The sequence below is a fragment of the Oryzias latipes genome, chromosome 4 (genome assembly GCF_002234675.1).
Source record: "Oryzias latipes chromosome 4, ASM223467v1".
Taxonomy (NCBI): domain Eukaryota; kingdom Metazoa; phylum Chordata; class Actinopteri; order Beloniformes; family Adrianichthyidae; genus Oryzias; species Oryzias latipes.
The window spans coordinates 5,270,582-5,292,339 of NC_019862.2; the positions used below are offsets into that span (position 1 = coordinate 5,270,582).

Genomic DNA, 21,758 nt, shown 5'->3' on the forward strand with positions numbered 1-21,758 from the left:
ACCTTTCAGTTGGTGAGCCTGGTATGACGTAATAAAACATTTCAACACATTACATGTTTCAACACAAACATGCTGGTACAGAGATGCAACGATTCCATGGTGTAACATACGGTTCGGTTTTAAACCAAGAATTCATATTTTTTTAAATACTGAATCTAAACCCGCTTCTGTTTTATTCCAGTGAGACTTTTGAAGCATCAGCTATAATCTTTCTGCGGGGGGATTTCTTCAAAGTAGTTTTAAACCAACAATGTTTTTTAACTCTGTTAATATTGTTAATCAAAGTTTTTTTGTGCTGCCCTTCAGCACAGTCTCACTGACCAGAGCCCTTCATACCAATAAAGGCAAAGGACAAAATAAATTAACATGTTTCTTTATGTGAAAACTTGCAAACATGTCATAAGCTATTTGTAGAAGCTACCAAGCTCCCAAGCTTCTCAATGAGAACGGAAACAGATCAGACATGGTCTCAGTGGACTTAAGGTTCTGGAACAGTCTGATCCCACAGACCTGATGCTGCATTCAAACTGGCTGCATCTGATGAGTTCAAGAACACACTAAATGCTGTATAATGAATTCATGTAATCAGGAATGAATGTCAAATTTAGTTTCCTAAAGGTTAGCCCACTGTTGTTTTTCCACATCCAAAGAATCCAAAGGGAACATTCTTAGAACATTCTAGACTCTGGATGGTCAATTCAAAGAGTTTCAACTCATCGGACTGGAATGATGGACTGATCAGTTTCTGCTGCATCACAAGTGTGTTGTCTGCTGTGATGGTACTATGTTGTTTTTACCTTAAATAGGTAAGATGAATAAATAAGTAAGATAAATACATAAGTTAAATAGGCATACTGTGCCTCAATCCAAATAGTATTTTACAATATCGATTATCAATTTGTTTCTCTTTGAAACGATTTTGTAATGGTATCGGTCGATTTGATTCAAAAAACAACTTTCCTCAGACAGATCCATCTGGTTGGATAGGAAGACAGTACATTTATTCATCAATTAAGTTGATTATTGTTGCACCCTACATTAAAGTTGCAACAGAAATTGCATCCAAGCTTCTTTGACTGATGTTTAGTTTGTGGTTCTGTTCCAGAACATCCAACATCTTAACTGAAATACAGAAAACATTATTTCAGTGTTTTTTATCCTTTACGACCTTCTTGTCTGTTCAAGCCTCCTGTTTTTTAGGATTAGTTGAGCTGAGCCTCATTAGCATAGTGATGGAGAAGACAGACAGCAGAGCGAACACAGAAGCACCTATACCCCAGGTTTGACAGTCACGGTTTAACAGCAGCAGTTATCTGTGGTTTGCATGAATGATGCGTCTCTGCTTTTGCATACACTATCTGTAGACAATACACAGAATTTAACAGAACACGAGTTACTGCCACGCCTGGATGAAGATGGGCTGCGCCGATAATCCAAATATATCCAGATTAGAAACGTATCTCGACAGAAGAAGAAGAAGCAGCTCGAGGAGAGAGTGGATTTTTGGTTTTCAGACACTGAAATATCCAACCCAGAAGAAACACCCAGGTGAGACCTTTATCATCTTTACTGATTCATGTACCGATAGTTCACTGAACTCATATTTAGAGTAGTTCACAGAGAAAAACGTTTGCTTTCTGAAACCTGTGTCTATCATCGATCACCTTCACAGCTGCAAAGATGCGGGTTCCAGTCTGCTGGATGCTGCTCTGCCTTTTCTGCCTAAGCTCAGGAACCGGTTTGAAGTCCAAAATTATCAGAGGTGAATTCCCTCGGTTTTCTTTTTTACTTAAAAGCCCTTAAATAGTGTGGAGAAAGCATGAGTCATTTTCATGCCCGAAAACTCCAGGGTGGAGGGTGTGCTGATGCTTAGGACATGATAGATGTTTTACTTCATCCCTTTTAGGAATAAGTCTTTATTTCTTTCAAAAATAAGAATAAACATTAAACGTAGCTCTGCTAAAAAAGCTAAAGAAAAAAAGCTGAAAGCTTAGAAAGTCTAAGAAAAGTAAGCTTAGTGTGGGAAGTTTCACTAAATTAAGGCCAAATCTTCACTTACTTAAAGAAAGAAATAAGAAACTGATGAAAAAGTTAAAAAAAAAAATCAATATTACCTTCGATCTTGTTCGAGCTTTAAAAGTAAAATGTTTGGGTAAAAAAAATAACAAAATGTTTGAAACAATTTTCCAAAAAGAATCCTTTCAAAAATATTGTGAACCCCTTGACACCTGTTGATATAAATATGCATCAACACTACAGCTCCAAAATTACACTGATTTAAAGGGAAATAAATTCAGGTGTCAAAGGGGTTAAAATTGAAAAATTTCATGTAAAATGTAAATACATTTAAACTGTTTAGATTTCCATACATTAAATTACTGTAGTTTTTTTTCTTGCTTTCTTTTTATTGCCTTTTAAACACACAGTTAAAACATACATGAAAAAAGCAGAAGGAACAGTAAAATAGGTTTAGAAAGCAAAACAAAAAAGTAAGAAATGCCTTGGGTTGCCTTGGCCCTATAGGTTTTTTTATAAGATTATGTCCATATGTCCTTATAAGTCCTTATAATATCATTTTTAGTGCATTTCTCCCATCTTTTTTGACAAACATTTTTTTGAGTTCTTATCCCGTAGTTCAACAATTCCATCACAGGTACTGTATTTCCTCCACAATCTTTTCCTGATTTCTGCTATGTTGGCGAATATGTCTTGTACCAAGTCTTGTGATTGTTTTCTTGGCTGCAGCTAGGAACATTTTGACTACATTTTTGGTTTTCTGATATGTAGCCCAGATACAGAAATAAGCATGTCTTTGGTAATCTGGTGAATATTCTTCAAAAAGGGACTAGCTTAGGGGCAACACCAAAATATATAGGAATGATCCGCCTTTATGTCTCCACATTTTCTCTAACATGGCTGGGGCACCAAAGTGTGCTTGTTTGTGATTTTTGTTGTTATAAAATATCTAATTTTGTTTTTCCAACAATGCAGTCTCCATGTCCGTGATGAAGTGGATGTGTTCTGTGTTTGCCAAATGTGGAGCCAGTCATAATCTGATATTTTTATATCCAAGTCCCTTTCCCATTTCTTTTTGATATATGTTGTGTTTTTCCCTTTTTTTCATTAGTATTCATAATGTTGATATAATTCTGTGTTTTTTAGAATTGTACGTTTTTACAATAGTTCTAATATTTCCATCTTCATCTAAATTTGTTATATTTCTAATTTCCTTGTCAAATTCATCTTTTACTCTCATAGAGTTTTAACAGCAGTGAAGAAAAACTTGACATCGGAAAAAACACTTTAAACCTACAAAGTATAAAACGACAACAGGAACATGAAGTTGCAAATACATCTCAAAGCAAAGTTTAATTAACAATATTTGCAACTGAAACCGTACAGAGAAGCAAACAAGTATTTGAACACACTGTGATTTTGCATGATTGTATCATGGAGGGGTCTGACATTTTCATCTTAGGTGCATATTAGATGTGAGAGACATAATCTAAAAAAACGATAGGAATCCTGTTGCATGATTTATAAAAATATTTTATTTGTATGCTACGGCTGCAATTAGGTAAATCAATGTTGATATTTGGTACAATAGCCTTTGTTTATGATTGATGTTTATGACAGGTCAAACGTTTCCTGTCGTTTTTTAACAGGTTTGCACTCACTGCAGGAGGGATTTTTGCCCACTCAACCACACAGATCTCCTCTAGATCAGTCAGGTTTCTGTGCTGTTGCTAATTTTGTCCAGACCCCAACCCAATTTTTCTATTGGGTTGGGGTCTGAAGACTGGCTAGGCCACTCCAGAACCATCCTCTCCTTGATACAGTGCAGTCGTCCTGGCCCATGTGCAAAAAATCACCCCATAGTATGCTGCTACCGCCCCCATGCTTCCCAATGGGAGTGGTGTTGGGATACATCAGAGAAAATAAGATTTGTTGAACCACTTATCTTTTCTTTCCTTGTTAATACACATCAGAAAAGTGGGATCAAAAAATAGTTTGAAACTTCAACAAGGTTTTTTGTTCCTGTTTTTTTGTTTGTGTTTTTAGCCGCAGATGTTTACGAGGGGCTGTGGAACAAAAATCTGAACGTTGCCAAGGATATACTAAAACTGACGTTCCTGCAGAAGATGGAAAAAGGAAAACTGTCACAGGACGCATTCAACAACTTCATGAAGCAGGACATTTATTATGTGGGACAGGTTACCAACATGTTAAAGAAATTATCTGAGACTCCAGGCGAGCTTCAAGACTTCTTCAAGAACAGATATAACAGCTATGACAAGTTCCTTCACACCTTGCTGCACGACTACAATCTTAAGGTGAAACAAAAGTTGTTTAATGATGTTCATTATAGCGTCAAAAAATACCATCTGTGAAGCTCAGGTTTTACAATTTAACCACAAACCTGTGTTTCTCATCATCTGATCCTTTGCAGGATGTCTCTGGCATCAAACCGATCCCTGCCATAAAGAAGTACATTGACGATTACAGAGAGATCATGGAGAAGGAGGAGCCAATCTACTTTGCTGTGGGCATGTATCCCTGCGCGAGACTCTGGCCTTTCATCGCCACGGAACTCAAAATGGACAAGACGAACCCCTTCTACAAGTGGAAGGAGAGCAACATGTGCAGTCACCCTGAAAAACACTACAAAGACCTGCTCAACAAGTATCTGCAGAGCGAAGAGGAGATTGAAAGGGCAGATAAGGTCTTCAAACAGCAAATACTGAACGAGGGAGAATTCTTCAAAGCGTCCGGCCAAAGTGGAGTAGAGCGAAGGAGACGAGGTGTCAGATGAGTGTTTAAAACAAGTCATGGATTTGTCAGGTTTCACTATAAATGATGTGGTGATAAATAAAGCATGTCTCACAACAGTGTGTCTATTACTGAGATCAAACAACTTCACAGATCCCCAAAAGATCACTGCACAAGAACAAAAAATACCAAAGATATGGAAAAATTGTTTCCAGAATTTTTGCAAGAAATGAGTTTAGACTGATCCTCCTCCTGAGTTGAGCCTGTAATCTTCCTCATCCCTGATCCATTCTGTCAGTTTTTTTTCTGAAAAAGGACTATAGTAAAAATGCAGTTAGATTGTGCCCAAATTTCTAGACAAAAAAAATCAATAAGATTCAGAGTTGAAAACTGATCTTTAAGAGTTTTATAGCAATCAAGTTCGGTTAGAACTTGATTGCTATAATTAACTGCTATAATTAACTGCTATTGATTAACTGAAACCGTAACATTACCATTTTTAAGAAAAATGATCGAAAAAACTGTTTTAATCCTATTTAATGATTTTTTAAAAAGAAACAACGTCTTTGAAAAATGTCAGTCCGGTTTTAGGACAAACTACAGCACAGAGTTAAAATAGTAAACGATATTAGATGTAACCTTGACTGTCAGAAACTCTCAGTCCTGGTACTACTGGATCTCAGTGCTGCATTTGACACAATAAATCACAGCTCAAATTTCACCACATACGGTTCAAATAAAAAGTAAATACATTCCATTCATTTACTACATACATTCCAAACATTCCATTCAACAGTCAAGTTTGTACAAGTGCCTAGGATAGCACAAGGCTTACAATGCATTTTAGGCATTAAGTCATGGATAGCAGAGAACTTCCTACAGTAAAACCAGGACAAAACAGAGGTTTTAGTTATCAGTTCTGAAGAGTAGAGAGAGATTGTTTTATCTGAACTAAAGAATTACAAAACTTCTCAGTGTGTTATTTTTGCTTCAGAGATTAATTTTTTACCACAAATTAAAAATATTACAAAAACAGGATTTTATTATTTTAAAAATATTGGCAGAGTCCGCCCATTTCTCTCTCTTGTCAGCACAGAGGTGCTAATGCATGCTTTTATTACCAGCAGATTAGATTATTGTAATGCCCTGCTCTCTGGTCTTCCCAGAACAAGGATATCAAACCTTCACCTGCTGCAAAATTCAGCAGCATGCTTATTGACGGGGACCAGGGGGCAGGAACACATGAAACCGATTTTAAAATCGCTACATTGGCTCCCTGTGCGCTTCAGGGTTGATATTAAAGTTCTTTTAATGGTTTATAAATTTTTTATGGTCTTGGGCCATCATATTTATCCGATATGATTTTAAAGTATGAGCCCTGGCGGACCCTGAGGTCCTCTGATGCAGGGCTTTTGGTTATCCCAATAGTTGGAACTAAAACATACGGCGAGGCCTCATTCAGTTACTATGGACCTCGCCTGTGGAACAACCTCCAAGACTGTTTTTAATTTACCTTTTTAAATTAGCTTTTAGTTGAATTTTTTGATTTTTTTTATAGTTTAATTATTTCTGTTCCCTTTTTACTAGTTTTATATGTGAATGTATATAGATTTATTTATTTATTTTAAATTGTTTCAGTCACACTTACCACTTTTTATGTCTATTAAGGTTTATTTATGTAAAAAAAAATGTGTTCTTCTTTTAGATATATTTAAAAAAAAAAATTTTCCTTTTCCATTTTACTTGTAACTCCAGCGTTTTCCTCAGGGGGATCCCCACAATCCGTGGCTGACCTTTCTCAGTGAACTGAGTCACTGCAGTGGGACCTCCCGGGTCTGACTCTTTTGATCGGATCTGGGGGTCCTGTGGTAGTGAACTCCGTGAATTTGGGTGGGGGGTCATTGATGTGGACATGTCCCCAAAATATCATTTCCCCACTTCAGGACAAAGCCAGGTCTCTAAATTCCATTGTTTTATCACTCTTTTTTCATGGCGTGTGTATGTGTGTGTTTGGGGGGGGGGGTTTGGGGGTGTCTGCATTTTTATTCGTGTCATCTTGTTTTTAAATTTGATTGTATTTTAGGCAGAGCACTTTGAGTGACATGTGTTGGAAAAGTGCTATATGTATAAAGGTTCATTTGGTAAACCCCCCCTCAAGGAACTGCTCCGAGGATGCAAACAAAAGTCAAGCAATAAAAAAAGGGGGGCAGCCGGAGGCTAAACTAAACAGTTAACAGTCCACGGAGCCCGGGCCAGGGGCCGGACACGCCAACAAGGCAGAGACCAAGAGTCTGGAGGACATGCAGTCCGGCGAGGAGGGTCCAGAGGACAGCCGGGAGGTTGCGCAGTCCACTAAGCAGACGAGTGGGGTCCTGAGGACGGCCAAGTGGCCGTGCTGTCCGGCGAGGACGAAGTAGATGTGAGGGGTCCGGAGGACGGCCAGGAAGCCGTGCAGTCAGGCAAAGCAGACGAGCTCGAGGCGGGTGCAATCGGCTCGGGGTTAAGGCTAGGAGTCTAGGGCAGGCAGCTCGGGCTCTGAGCCTGGGGCAGGCAGCTCGGGGCCTGGGTTATGCGGCTCGGGTTCTGGGCCAGGGGCAGGCGGCTCGGGCTCAGATTATGGAGCAGGCGGCTCGGGCCAGCAGGTGAGGTGCGTCCGGCACCTGCCTGGAAGCAGGGATGAATTGAGGTGCGTCCGGCACCCAGAAGCAAAGGTGAGTTGGGGTGCGTCTGGCCCCTCCTGGGAGCAGCGACGGGACAGGGTGCGTCTGGCACCCTCCTGGAAGCAGGGATGGGTTGGGGTGCATCCAGCACCAACTCCGGAACTGAGATGGGAAGTCGAGAAGGACGGTGGCGACGACGGCAGCCCCCCCTCACAGTCAGACAAAGACAGAGGCGGGGAACAGGAAACCGTCTACAGCCCAATGGGTCTCGACCCCCTCCTCCTCCTGGTAAAAGTCCTCCCATAGCCACATGTCTTGTTCCAGTGGGTCCTGGAAGGACAGTTGCTCGAAAACGTCTTGCACCACCGCGGGTACAGGTGAGGACCCACGATGAAGGCAGCGGCAGCGACGACATCTGCCTCTCACGGCCGGACGATTCCCGTTGAATAACGAGGAGGGGATCTGGGACCAATCAGGGGTTGTCATGGGTCCCTCAGGGAAATAAAGGCAGAGAAGCCAAGGTGAGAGCGTTCTTTCTTTATTCAAGAACCTTGAGCGCTACACTTGTTCCATGCAGGGCACATGCCAGGGCACGTGACACCTCCGACTCCCTTTTCATTTCCTGTGACGCTCCCTTTTGAATGATAAGCCCCTCCTATTGGGCGTTGCTCTTCATTACTTTCCAGGTTACATCACAGGAAACAGTCTAACATTCTCTAGCAAGACATTTAAACATAAAATAAATAAACAGTGTTGGTACCACCACCAGCTGACGGTGCCACCCCGTCACTGGGGTCCACCAAAATCTGCCAGGAGGCAGAACACTCCAGAGGCCCACTTGTTCCTCTCTGCTGGGTACTGACTGGTATGGCTGGTCCATAATGTTACGAGGGGGGGTTGAGGAAGTACCCAGGCGCAGAGAGGAGGAGGAGGCAGGAGATTCCAGGCAACAGGATATTTAATTAAGTCCACAAAACTGCAAACAAAAAAACACAGCTTAAGAAGGCAAAACAAAACTCGAAACTCGAAAACTCGACATACTCATGCTCGGAGTCTGGGGCAGGCAGCCCGGGCCAGGATGCGTCCAGCACCCTCCAGGAGGCAAGGGTGAATTGGAGTGCGTCCGGCACCCCCATGGAAGCAGGGATGTGTTGGGGAGCATCCAGCCACCCGGGAGCAGGGGCCTGTTGGGGTGCGTCCGGCCCCCCCTAAAAAGCATAGGCGAGTTGGGGTGCTTCCGATAGTTACAACTACCTTGGAATTCCGCAGACAAATGACAACCTGGAGCAGGCAACAAGGAAAGCTGCAACAGCTAAATACCTCCAACGAGTAAGGCAAGTCCTGAGAAGCCAGCTCAATGGCAAAAATAAGACTCGGGCAATAAAAGGTAACACTTTCTTTCACAGTACAGCACTTACAGTGTACTTACTGTACTGTGAAAGAAAGTGTTACCCAGACCTCTTCAGTTTCCTGCATTTGTGGCTGTGGTGTTTGCAAATCTTGAAAATATACACACACAAAAAAAAGAATGACACAGGCCAAGGTAGTGGCCAAAGCAGTGATTATAAATCTATGTTCATGTCAAGGACCCCAGAATTAATGTGTGTTTGGCCATAAAGAAATAATTTGTACCAGGAACCCCCACAAAATGTGTAATCATATATTTCAATAGCGTTGATATTTTTCTGTATTTTTAATAGCAGATTAGGGCTCCAGACTAACTTTTCTCACTAGGAGCACTGTAGCCCCCAACTGAAAATTTTAGGGGCAAAACCAGAAAATTTAGGGGTGCATACCGTAAATCAACATGCTAACCAAATCTATTAATTTCCACTGTATTACTAATAAATACTTCAATAATAGATGTAGAAATTACAATGTGCTGTTTCAAATTCAGTGTCACATTTTATTCTGCACTTTTGAAGATGCAACAAGAAGGTAAACTGACATGACAGTACAAATAGTAAACAAAACGGATGGAAATTTATCTTGGTGACACCAAATAAGTGTAGCCAAGATGCACGCGTGTTTGAGATCATCCAGGTGGACGCAACGCTGCACAGATCACCTGGTGTGAGACGTTTGTTTTTGTTTTTGCTCCAACATCACCTCTCAATCATCACAAAAATATCACGAGAAAGGGGTGGGAGCAAGGCCCCAACCTGAGCGAACGCAGCTGGAAATTTAGTACTGAACTGACTGAAAGCTGTCCTTATGACTACAAAACAATGCATTGTGGGACATGTGTCCTGATGGGTTTTTGTAGTTGAGTGATTAATTAAAATAGTTTAAAATACCAACTGATTAAAATAAAAAGGCTATATACATTACAAAACATTCAAATACAGGTGACGTCATTTCCGGGTGAGCTATTCCCAGTGCTAGTCGTGTGTGTGTGACTGCTGTCCTCTTGTTTGGCATTAGCCTTACTACTATTGCTTACTCTAAGGGTTATCTGGGTTAATATTCACAACTAGTACCTTTTATTAGCGAATTCACCACTGTTAAACCGCTTGCTGTTCACTTTCTCATTTTTGCTAAATAAACCACTTCTCTTTACTTAAACACCGCTAGCCTTAGCTTAGAAACTAGCATGGCCACCACTCCTTCCGCCTCTCCTCCTCTCTCCTGCCCCATGTGCCATATGTTTAGTGATGACCCTGCCTCCTTTAGTGAAGATAGCGATAGGTGTGTTAGGTGTAGTCTTGTGTTAGACTTGGAGGCCAGGCTGGAGCAGTTAGAAGCGCGGCTCCGCACAGTGGAAGCTAAGGCGGCTAGCCAGGTCGTTACTCGTAGCGCGGGCCGCGCTACCAGGGCTAACTTAGTTAGCACCCCAGCGCCCTCCCAACAGCCGGGAGACAGTCAGGGGTTTGTACCGGTTGGGAGGAAACATAGTGCTAAACGCAAAAACTTAGAGCACCCGAGACTCCACGTTAGTAATAGGTTCTCCCCCCTCAGCGACACACCCGCTGAACACTCAACTCTGGTTATAGGCTCTTCTGAAGTTAGAAACGTGGAGCTCCCAGCGGCTACAGTCAGGTGTTATCCGGGGGCCAGAGTTGGTGACATCGAGGGGAACCTTAGGATGTTAGCTCAGAGTAAGTCCAGGTTCCGTCGAGTCGTGATTCACGCAGGCGGTAATGATGCCCGACGGAGACAGTCAGAGGTGGTTAAGTTAAACGTAACTTCGGTGTGTAAACTGGCTAAGACGATGTCCGACACTGTAATTTTCTCTGGTCCCCTGCCGAACTTAGTCAGTGATGAAATGTACAGCCGCTTTTCATCATTTAACCGCTGGCTTTCTAGATGGTGCCCAGAAAACGGCGTTGGTTTTGTGGATAACTGGAGCGCGTTTTGGGGGAAGCCCGGTCTCATGCGGAGAGACGGCGTCCATCCCACCCGGGACGGTGCCGCTCTTCTTTCTAGAAACATTTCTGCTAGCCTTAGTCTGTTAACCTGACAATCCAGAGACGAGACCCGGGCGCAGAGCAGCAGTGTAAAACGCTCCTCTGAGCCTCCCTTAGGGTTAGTGCCGGTGCAAAACCCATGCAGGGAAAGTCAAGCAGGTCCTAGCTTTAGCTTATGTGCTGAAAGACAAATGAAAGGAGCGCGTCATAGAAACCTTAAAGTGACAGACAGCAGTTCTCACAAGCAGAATTATGATGTCATTAAATGCGGTTTATTAAACATTCGATCCATTTCCTCCAAGTCCCTCTTAGTCAACGAGTTAATTACTGATAACAACCTCAGTCTTTTAGCCTTAACAGAAACTTGGCTCCATCAGGATGAATATGTTAGATTGAATGAAGCAACCCCCCCCACTTATGCTAACTATCAGAAATCCAGGATTTCAGGGAAAGGAGGTGGTTTGGCAGTAATATCACAGTCTAGCTTACTTCTCAGCCCTAAAGTTAAAAATGCTTATAATTCATTTGAAAGCATCATATTGTCTTTAAGTCACCCAAACAGGAAAACTCCAAAACCTGTTTTATTCATAATTATTTATCGCCCCCCCGGCCCATATTCAGAATTTTTAACTGAGTTTTCTGACTTCCTATCGACTATTGTCTTAGATTCTGATCAAATTATAATATTAGGGGATTTTAATATTCATGTTGATGACCCCAGTGACTGCCTAGGAAAGGCTTTTGCAGCTTTATTAGATGATGTTGGTTTCACCCAAAGTGTGAATGAACCCACTCACTGTCATAAGCACACCCTGGATCTTGTTCTAACCCATGGGATAGAGATCAGCCAGCTGAGTGTCCTTCCTCTTAACCCCATCATTTCTGATCACTTTATGATTACCTTCCAGCTTACACTGGAACATCCTTCTGCCCCAGTGAATAAGAAACAGCTTAGAAGAACCTTAACTGACCGTTCTGTGTCTGAGTTTAAACACACAGTTCAGCCAGTACTTAGTGATATTCTGAGAAAATACTCTGAGTCCAGCTCCCATAGTATCAGTCCTAGTATAAATGACCACTTTGTTAATGATGCCTTACAAGCCCTCAGGAGTACACTCGATGTTGTTGCCCCCTTGAAACCTAAGTTCGTCAGACAAAACCGAGTAGCACCGTGGTTTAACGCTGAAAATCGTTCTCTTAAACAAGAAACCCGTAAGTTGGAAAGAGAATGGCGCCGCTCCGGTTCAGAGCAGTCTCTGGATATCTGGAAACATAGCCTATTAAATTATAAAAAAGCTCTGCGTAGAGCTAGAAGCCAGTACTATTCAACCTTAATATCAGAGAATGGAAACAATCCAAGATTTCTTTTTAGCACTATAGCTAAATTAACTCGCAGTCAGAGCTCAGTAGAACCACATGTTCCTGTTTCTCTCAGCTCTGATGATTTTCTTACATTTTTCGATAGTAAAATCTCAAATATTAGACATAACTTAAATCAAGTTATTCCTACTATCAGCCCAGAACAGGCTGAAGCGGTAGAAATGGAGGCATCCATAGAAACCTCTGTAACATTAGACTGCTTCACTGCTGTGGATCAAGCGGAAATAACATCAATTATCACGTCCTCCAAATCCTCAACGTGTCTGTTAGACCCAATTCCCACTAGACTTTTTAAAGAAACTTTTCCCCTAATTAATGATCCCATATTAACAATGATAAATACCTCTCTGGAAACGGGTTACGTGCCACAGTCTTTTAAATATGCAGTTGTTAAACCTCTTCTGAAAAAGCCCAGTTTGGATCCTAGCATCTTGGCCAACTATAGACCGATATCAAACCTGCCCTTTATTTCTAAAATCCTAGAAAGAGTTGTAGTTAAGCAGCTTTACTGCCACCTACAGGACAACAGCCACTTTGAAGACTTTCAGTCAGGGTTTAGACCTCACCACAGTACGGAAACTGCACTAGTTAGAGTCTCTAATGACTTGTTATTGGCCTCAGAAAAGGGACTACTTTCTATTCTGGTCCTGTTGGACCTCAGTGCAGCCTTTGACACTATCGACCACAGTATTTTACTCCATAGATTAGAGCAGGACATAGGGAACAGAGGATCTGCTCTCCAGTGGTTTAAATCCTATCTGTCCGATAGGTATCAGTTCGTTAATGTAAATGGCCATTCCTCTCAGTGCACTCGAGTCAACTATGGAGTCCCACAGGGCTCAGTCTTGGGACCGATCCTGTTTACGCTTTATATGCTACCCCTAGGAAACATAATCAGGAAACACAGCATTAATTTTCATTGTTATGCCGACGATACGCAGTTGTATTTATCCATGAAGCCTGACCAGAATGACCAGATAGAGAAACTGAACGCCTGCATCAGTGACATCAAGACCTGGATGACAATTAATTACCTCCTCTTGAACCCAGAAAAAACTGAAGTCATTATACTTGGTCCTAAAAACCTCAGAGATGCTCTGTCTGCTCAGATAGTCTCCCTGGATGGTATAAGTATAGCCTCCAATTCCACAGTTAGAAACCTTGGGGTTTTACTTGACCAGGATTTATCATTTAAGGCTCACATATCTCAGGCGTGTAGAACTGCCTTTTTTCACCTGCGGAATATTGCTAAGATCAGAAATATACTTTCTAAGAGTGATGCTGAAAAACTCATCCATGCATTTGTTACGTCGAGGCTGGATTACTGTAACTCCTTGTTAGCAGCGTGTCCTAAGAGTTCCTTAAGAAGTCTCCAGCTTGTTCAGAACGCAGCAGCTAGATTGTTAGCTGGAACTAGCAGAAGAGATCACATCACTCCTGTGTTAGTTTCGCTCCATTGGCTCCCAGTTGATTCTAGAATTAAGTTCAAGATCCTCCTGTTAATCTATAAGGCCTTACATGGAATGGCCCCGTCCTATATTAAGGACCTCATAGTCCCTTACCATCCAATGAGAACACTTCGCTCGCAAAATGCAGGACTGCTTGTGGTTCCTAGAATTAGTAAAAGTACAGTTGGAGGTAGAGCGTTTAGCCACCAAGCCCCTGTCTTATGGAATAAACTCCCAGCTCATGTAAGAGAGGCTGACTCAGTTTCTACATTCAAAGTTAGACTGAAAACATTCCTATTTGGACAGGCTTATTGTCAGACTAGTTAGTATTAAGAGATTATTTAACTTAATGTTAGTTTGTTTAAATTAAACTTAATAATAACTATTTCTATTTCTTTTAAAAGGCTGCTAGAAGTTGAAGCTGGGGTAACTATGGTGCACTGGGGTTCTGTCCTCTTTCCTTTTTTACTTCTACCCTTCCTCTCCCCTATTCTTGATCATAATTTATCATTTAGTTCTCCATGCCTCTGTTTGGTGCAGTGCGATTCATGTATTGTCCCTCTTTTCCTCTCCCCTCCTGGGGAGTAGGAGTGCTTCCAGACTCCAGTTGTTTCATCCGTGCTCCAGTTCCTGACCGTTTACCTCGCCTTTGCTCCTGCTCCTACACCTGGCTGTGGATCCTGCCTCTGGCTCATCTCTGGCTCGTCTCTGCTCTGTACCTGACCGAGTACCTCGTCTCTGCTCCTGCTCCTACACCTGGCTGTGGTTCCTGCCTCCGGCTCGACTCGCGCCTTTGACTGTCCCCACAACCACGGCTGGATGAAGCTCGTCTGCTGGACTTTTATATATGTAGTTGTAGATTTAGATAAGTTAATTTCTTCTCTAAGAGTTCTGGTAAATCGCCTGTCCGTCCTGGGGGAGGATCCCTCCTTCATGTGGGCACCCCTGAGGTTTCTTCGTTTTTTCCGGAATCCGTTTTTTTTGGGAGTTTTTCCTTACCGCGAAGGGGGGTCTAAGGGCAGGGATGCCAGTATAGCTTAGTCAGTTTGTTAGTTCATTTTAGTATTTTTCTATTGAACTCTTTGTATTCGTGATCCTTTTGATTTCATGTTTTACTTCGAAGCCCATCGAGACGACTGTTGTTGTGATTTTGGGCTATACAAATAAAATTGAATTGAATTGAATTGAATGTAACATATATAATAACAGAGATCATGCTATGGGGGAGAGGCATATTAAAGGCCACCTCCAACTTCCTGTTCTCCTTCAGTCTCACTGCAGATCCCCCCCCCGGTGTCCCTATTGATCCAGGCGAGCCGCTGGTTCCTCCTAAACACGTCTATCGTTGCATTTTCCCCACGTGTTTTAACCCTTGTGCTATCTTAGATGACCCCACCGTTACATTGACGTGTTCTCCCTACCATGACAAAGGTGGATAAAGGTGGAAAGATTTCATGTAATCCATGGACACCAGTGAAGATCACAAATCATTGAAGAATAAAGGTTCAGAGCACTGTCTAGTGGGTCTAGATGACCCAACTCCCAACGTTAAAGTGCCTAGGATAGCACAAGGGTTAAGTGTGTCCAAGACTAAATCGCACTTGTTTAAAGTTCAAGCCCCATTAGCTGGCACGCATGTAGGTGTGGGACATTTATTCTCCTCAGCTGACCCGACTCCCGCGAGAGCGGCGTGCTACGGTAACAGCCGTGCATAACCGTAACCATAACCCTAAACCCTCCTCCGGGTCTGTGCGGCCCTGCATGTATTTAGAAAATTGCGAGCAAATAGATACGTTCTAAAAAAAGGAAAATAAGGAACTCCTTAATGTGGTCCGGGGAGGGGGCTGTCAGCTTTCCTGCTTTCAGGCCCCTCCCCCTCCACGCATGTTAGCCACTTACAGTGGCTTTCCCTATTCTTCTCACACGCATTGGCTGCCTCACAGACAGGCATCACCCAATGAAACGCGAGTGTGTGCTTGCGTTTCATGAGTATGTGCACGAGTGTGTGTGTGTCTGCGTGCGTGTGCGCTCGCGTCTCATTGATTATTTCATTGCTCTTTTCATTGATCATTGACATGCCCCTTCCACGTTTAATGTATAAAAAATATGGAGGGTGGGGGAGGCAAATTTACTGGTAGCACATGTGCAACTGGATGTAAAATTCAGTCGCACACTCTAAAATTTTGGTCGCAAAATGCGACCATTTGGTCGCAATCTGGAGCCCTGCAGATATAAGCACAGCCTTTTGACGTGTCTTAATCATGTAGATTAATACTTAGTTGTGTAATTTATAGTAGTGTGTCTCTAGAAATTACAGAGTAACACAACAGGACAGTTGGAGGCTGACTCCACTCTCAGCCCAGAATTGAAAAATGCAAAAAAAAATGAAGCGGGGCTAGTGAAGGCAGGCTGAGGGGAGATGTGGTCTGGATCTGTGATTGACAGTAACGTTAGCTCACAGACTATAAAAACAATGGACGAATCGAGGTGCTTCATTGCTGCCTGCCACCATGTTGAAATCAGTCAACAGTTATTGGTCTGAGCTGCTCTGAGGCATCGGAACAGTAGTTGCCCATAGATATGATGACTCAGTTGACGAGTCATGAAATTCAACTTTACTTATGTTAACCTCTAGAGAAACGCAGATGGTTTTAGACTAGTTTTTCAGAAGTTAAAAAAGTTTATTTTTATTTTAAAGAATTTGGCAAGGACCAACAGTCAACACTTTTAAAGCACAATTTATATATAGGTAAACAGGCCCAAAAAGTTGGTTTACTGTTTAGTTACCCTTTAATCTTAACAGGATTTAAGATTAACTCTTATCGGCACAAAAAAATAGATTCAATTTTCAAAAGAAATTATTTTACAAAATATCTATGTGTGTTGTTGTTTCATTCAATAAAAAGAAACTTACCATGCATAGTTATCCACACTGACTGATTCCCTGAATTTCATCTTGTGTTTGCATGTTTTGCATTTCTTCAGTCTTCTTAGAAGCCTTTTCTTCTCCAACCATTTGATTAAGAGTTTGTGTCTTCTTTTAGATTTAGTTTCTCTTTCAATAATAATTACATCAGTGGCTAAACCAGGCATATTTTTTGTTAAGGATTTAGAAGGTCTACTTATTGTCTTATTCTCTGTTTTTCCGCGCACTCACCACACTAGCTTCCTGAGCCTCAGTGACCAGCTCCCGCCAGATTACGTTTGAATTGTAATCATTAATCGGGTTGATGAGGATAAAACAAGCCAATCATTTTTGGATTCAGGGGCTGTGGGCGGTGCTATGCAGCATCATCCATCATATCGGCTGGTTATCAACTGGTCAATAACCACTTTGATTTGTTGCAGCCAGCGACAACCTAGACCAAAGGTTGGCAATCTTTACCACACAAAGAGGCATTTGGATCAATTTCCCACAAAAATTCAAACACAAGGAGCCGCAAAACCCTTTGGAAAACACGGGGTTTACCGTGAATGGCATAATTTCCTTATGTTAATTTTTTCCTGTATCCTCTGTCATTTAATGGGTTCCGATGAGAACTATTTCCTGAAAGGGCACAAAAATAGCAAATATTTCATAATTAACTAGCAGATTACCCGTTTTTCACACAGAATTTTGTCATCAAATAGTTTTTTTCCCAACTGGATCATGTGTATTTTAGGCAAAAGCTGCGTGTTTGATCTGGAATGTCACATTTGAGACTTGGTTGTTTGCTAATTCTTCATTGCATATTAATCAGACTGGTAAAGTTGTTGAAAGCAAAAAAATCTGCCCAGATGCCATTGTTAGTATTGTTTTCATCAGGAACTTTCATTTCCTCTAAATTCTCCATCGTTGTCCCACCCTGGACGGACAACTATGCTTGTCATTCCAACCTTCCACCCGGCTGGTTGCTGGCCGTCCTGCCTACATCGTGCTTCGTCTGATGGATGTGCGCTGTCCGTGGCCATGGCTTCCAGTACCTGGTTGATTGGGAGGGTTATGGCCCTGGGGAGCGTGACTGGGTCCCCTGGTCTTTTATTTTGGACCTGGTGGCGCGCCTGAGCCACACCTGCACCTCTTCCTGATCACACACCTGCTCCTCATCAGCCACTCTCTATATATGATTCGGATGGACCTCCAGCCTCTGCCAGATTATTGGTTCTCATTCGTAGTTTGCCCTGCCACAGCCAGCCAGAAACCTTTTGGACAATAAATAATTTTCTACACTGTATTTTTGTCCGCACTTGAATCCAATTACAAACTCTCATAACAATTAATTATTTTGGTTTAGAAGCAACAATGAGCAGGGACAGAGCTACAAGTAGGCAAGTTAAGCAGCTGCCCCCCCCCCCCCCCCCCCCCAGCAAAAAGCTTTGGCCCCTCACAAATTTTGAGTAATCTCTAGTATCTTTAATAACAAAGATTAATAAACCATCAGCTTCTTTAAGCAATAGTAAGAAAACCTGAACTACAAGAACTGCTGTTTTAATATTAATAACGAAAATTAATGTGTGTGAAATATGTATTTTTGATTCTTTCATTTGTAACGGCCTTTCACTCTACTGTTCTATTTGCCACCCTTCCAAAGTCTTTTGCCCCTGATATATACTGTTCTAGCTCTGCCACTGGCAATGAGGACTGTGACATGATCTTCAAACTCTCTGATGAAGGTCTCATCTGGATATCTCCAATAGAACCATGTTCTTCAGAGGTTCTACAACTAGATCAGTAGAACTGGTTGCGAACTGATTACTGATTATCAACCTGTTTTGGTTTCTTGAAGCTGGGATTATCTTCTGCAGCCTCTGTGACTTTGCACAGTTCTGACGATGGATGAATTCTACTCATTAACTAGTCACTAGTGTGACGGAATGGCCAGGGGAAATTAAATTATTCAGCCCCCTCCAGGTAAAAGATTGTAGTGCCTCCTTTTGCTGTGATTACAGCTGTAAGTGGCTTGGGGTAGGTCTCTATCAGTTCTGCACATCGAGAGACTGAAATTTTTACCCATTCCTCCTTGCAAAGCAGCTCAAGCTGAGTGAGGTTGCATGGAGAGCGTTTGAGAACAGCAGTTCTTTCCACAGTTTCTCGATGGATTCAGGTATGGACTTTGACTTGGACATTCTAATACCTGGATATGTTTATTTGTGAACCATTCCATTGTAGATTTTGCTTTATGTTTTGGATCATTGTCTTGTTGGGAGACAAATCTCCGTCCCAGTCTCAGGTCTTTTGCAGACTCCATCAGGTTTTCTTCCAGAATGGTCCTTTATTTGGCTCCCTCCATCTTCCCATCAATTCTAATCATCCTCCCTGTCCCTGCAGAAGAAAAGCATGCCCAAACCATGATGCTGCCACTACCATGTGTGACAGAGGGGATGGTGTGTTCAGGGTGATGAGCATTGTTGCTTTTACGCCAAACATAACGTTTTGCATTGTTGACAAAAAGTTAGATTTTGGTTTCATCTGACCAGAGCACCTTCTTCCACATGTTTGGTGTATATCCCAGGTAGCTGTGGATCTCTGCAGTTCATCCAGAGGGATTATGGGTCTCTTGACTGCACCTCTGATCAGTCTTCTCCTTTTTTAAACTGGAAGTTTAGACGGATGGCCGGTCTTTGTAGATTGCAGTGATCTCATACTCCTTTCATTTTAATATTATCGCTTGCACAGGATGTTTAAAGCTTGGTAAATCCTCAATGAACATCTGGGGAGAGTTTGCTGAACTGAAAGTAAAAGGGTTGAATAATTTTGCACTCCCAATATTTCAATTTTTAATTTGTCAAAAAAGTTTGAAATATCCAATAAATTTAATTCCACTTCATGATTGTGTCCCACTTGCTGTTGATTCTTCATTAAAGTTACAGTTTTATATCTTTATGTTTGCAGCCTGATTTGTGGCAAAAGGTTGAAAAGTTCAAGGGGTCAAATACTTTCGCAAGGCACTGAATTTATTAGATAAAAACTCCCTTTTTACCTGCTTTTGTCTGCTTAGATCTATTCAACAGAAACTTTCTGCATATGTCTGTATTCACCTTTATCCATTTGCTTCTATGTTTTTGGCATTTATAAATCTGTATATGACATCTTAAAACCTGTTCTGAATATTTTTATTCAATTTACTTATTATTATTTACATGGGATTTTTATAGACATCTGTCTACCAGTTCATTTGCTTTTTTCTGCAACTTTTTGCATCAATTTTCATTTTATTTTACATCTGTCTGCTTCATCTGCTTTTTTTTTGTAAATCTTTCAGTATTTTTTTAACTTCTGTTTGCATTTGTCTTTGTCACTTTGTGTCTGTCCATACACAAACACCATCACACAGACAGCCTCCTGTTATAAGTCAGCATAGGCAGCTTTTAGAGGCTCTTGATTCTGACACTGATCATTCCTAATTTCCTTCAAATTTTTTGAGAAAGGCAGCAGAACAATGTTGTCATTAATCAGAGTGATCCGGTTGTATTTTAGTACTTAAACACAGCAGTTTTTTCTGGTTTATTTTAAATCCTATTAAGATTTTTTGGGCTTTAAGCCGTAAAAAGAAAGTGAATCGGTGAATTCAAAAGGGGCCCAAGTCCACAATTTTTCAAAATAGAGATACTATATGTTCTATGGTCTTCAAGGGAAAAACTATCTGATTATGAGCAAAAAAGTCCCAAGTCTGTTGTAATGCATTGACTATGCATGGCATTTAAAATGCATTAAGTGCAAGAGGGGCCAAATTCCTGGACTTGGGCCTCTCTGCATAGGTTTAGCTTCATACCATAGATGGCAGCACTAGTTATCCAATATGGCAGCACCCCTGTTTAATTCAAGAAGGGCCCAAGTCCAGAGACTTTAGTTTGCTAGTCCTCTGAAATTATAAAAGTGAGGTGCTTCATATTATAACATTTGTAAGCTATGAACTGGTGCTAAATCTGGGTAAAGTATTAATCATTTGGTGTAGCCTCCATTTAAGCAATGCAAATAAAATCATTTCCTGGAAAGCAAACCTCTTGGACTTGGGCCCTTATTGAATTCACCGATTCGATTTCCTCTTGTGGTGTTTTTGAGCTTTGCTGTAGCACAATTCATAGTTTGATTATTTAAAGATAGTTGCTAATTTGATAGTTTTTTTTTTATAGTTTAATTTGAATAACTCTACATTATTCTTTCAAAGTCCCTCAGTTAATATTAGTTTTTTGATTTTTGCTGTCATTGTTGGAAAATTAAGTGTCTGCCTCAGATTGGAAATAGTTCTCCTGAGAATCTAATTCTTCATGGACCAGATGATCTGAGAGGCCAGATGGAAAGAGTTACTGTCATGGTGCCTCCGGGAGTCCTCTCCTCCCCCCTCCCTTCTCTGCGTCCGCCCAGATTGGATCCTGCTGCCGGCATTCACCTCATCATCTGCACCAGTATTTAAGATGGCTCTGGGTTTCAGCACTTGGGTCTGTTCTCATCCTAGCCGAGCATGACAGAACGAACTGGCCTAACTCCCGACCCAGCGGACCCGAAAAGACTATGCTACGCCGTGTCCCAGCAAGGCGTTCCCTTGGGTCATCAGGCGGACGCCCTTTCTCAATGGCTTCGGCACAACAAGATTTGTTCCGCCGTATGGATAACATTTCCCAGGCTTTACTGGATCCAACAAGTCATGTGACGGCCACTCCCGTCAGTAACGCTCCACTTTCCCACCCAGGTAACATGGCGGTCGCCGCATCCGCCTCGTCATCAGAAAACTTCCATTTACTTCCTCCTAGCACCCTACCCGCCAATTTTAACCGCACCTTAGACATTTAGGGCCCCTTGGTGGGGAGGGTGAGGGGACGTCACTGTGAGTAATCAGGAGATGTCCCCTTAGTGCCCAACCCGCCAATTTTAACTGCACCCCCCTTAGTACACACACCCCTCCCCCCTCAATATATACATCCCAACATAAACACACACACATGCACATACACACCCTCTCAAACACACATACACGCACACACATTTTGCAAGGAAGGTGGGACCTAGGACCATCTGTCCCCTGCCTCTTCCCTGGTGGGGGGTACGGGCCCCTTTGCAACGGCGGCCATGTCCCAGGGGTGCCTGCTTCCTGGGCCCGGCGGTGCTCTCTCCA

General features: G+C 42.0%; 1 protein-coding gene across 1 annotated transcript; it reads left to right on the top strand.

Moving 5' to 3' along the window:
- The first annotated feature begins 1,400 nt into the window (after positions 1-1,400).
- LOC105353881 lies at positions 1,401-4,889 on the top strand. The gene is made up of 4 exons (XM_011473786.2): positions 1,401-1,548; positions 1,673-1,762; positions 4,069-4,334; positions 4,451-4,889. Exons 1-4 carry the CDS (start codon positions 1,410-1,412, stop codon positions 4,811-4,813), a joined length of 858 nt encoding a protein of 285 aa, XP_011472088.2. The 5' UTR covers positions 1,401-1,409; the 3' UTR covers positions 4,814-4,889.
- Positions 4,890-21,758: the final 16,869 nt, after the last annotated feature.

Bases quoted from the DNA above. Each gene is read 5' to 3' on its own strand.
- LOC105353881 (XM_011473786.2), top strand. From the start codon at position 1,410: ATGAAGATGGGCTGCGCCGATAATCCAAATATATCCAGATTAGAAACG. The intron at 1,549-1,672 runs GTGAGACCTTTA...TCACCTTCACAG, and splicing joins AACCCAGAAGAAACACCCAG to CTGCAAAGATGCGGGTTCCA. The intron at 4,335-4,450 runs GTGAAACAAAAG...GATCCTTTGCAG, and splicing joins TGCACGACTACAATCTTAAG to GATGTCTCTGGCATCAAACC.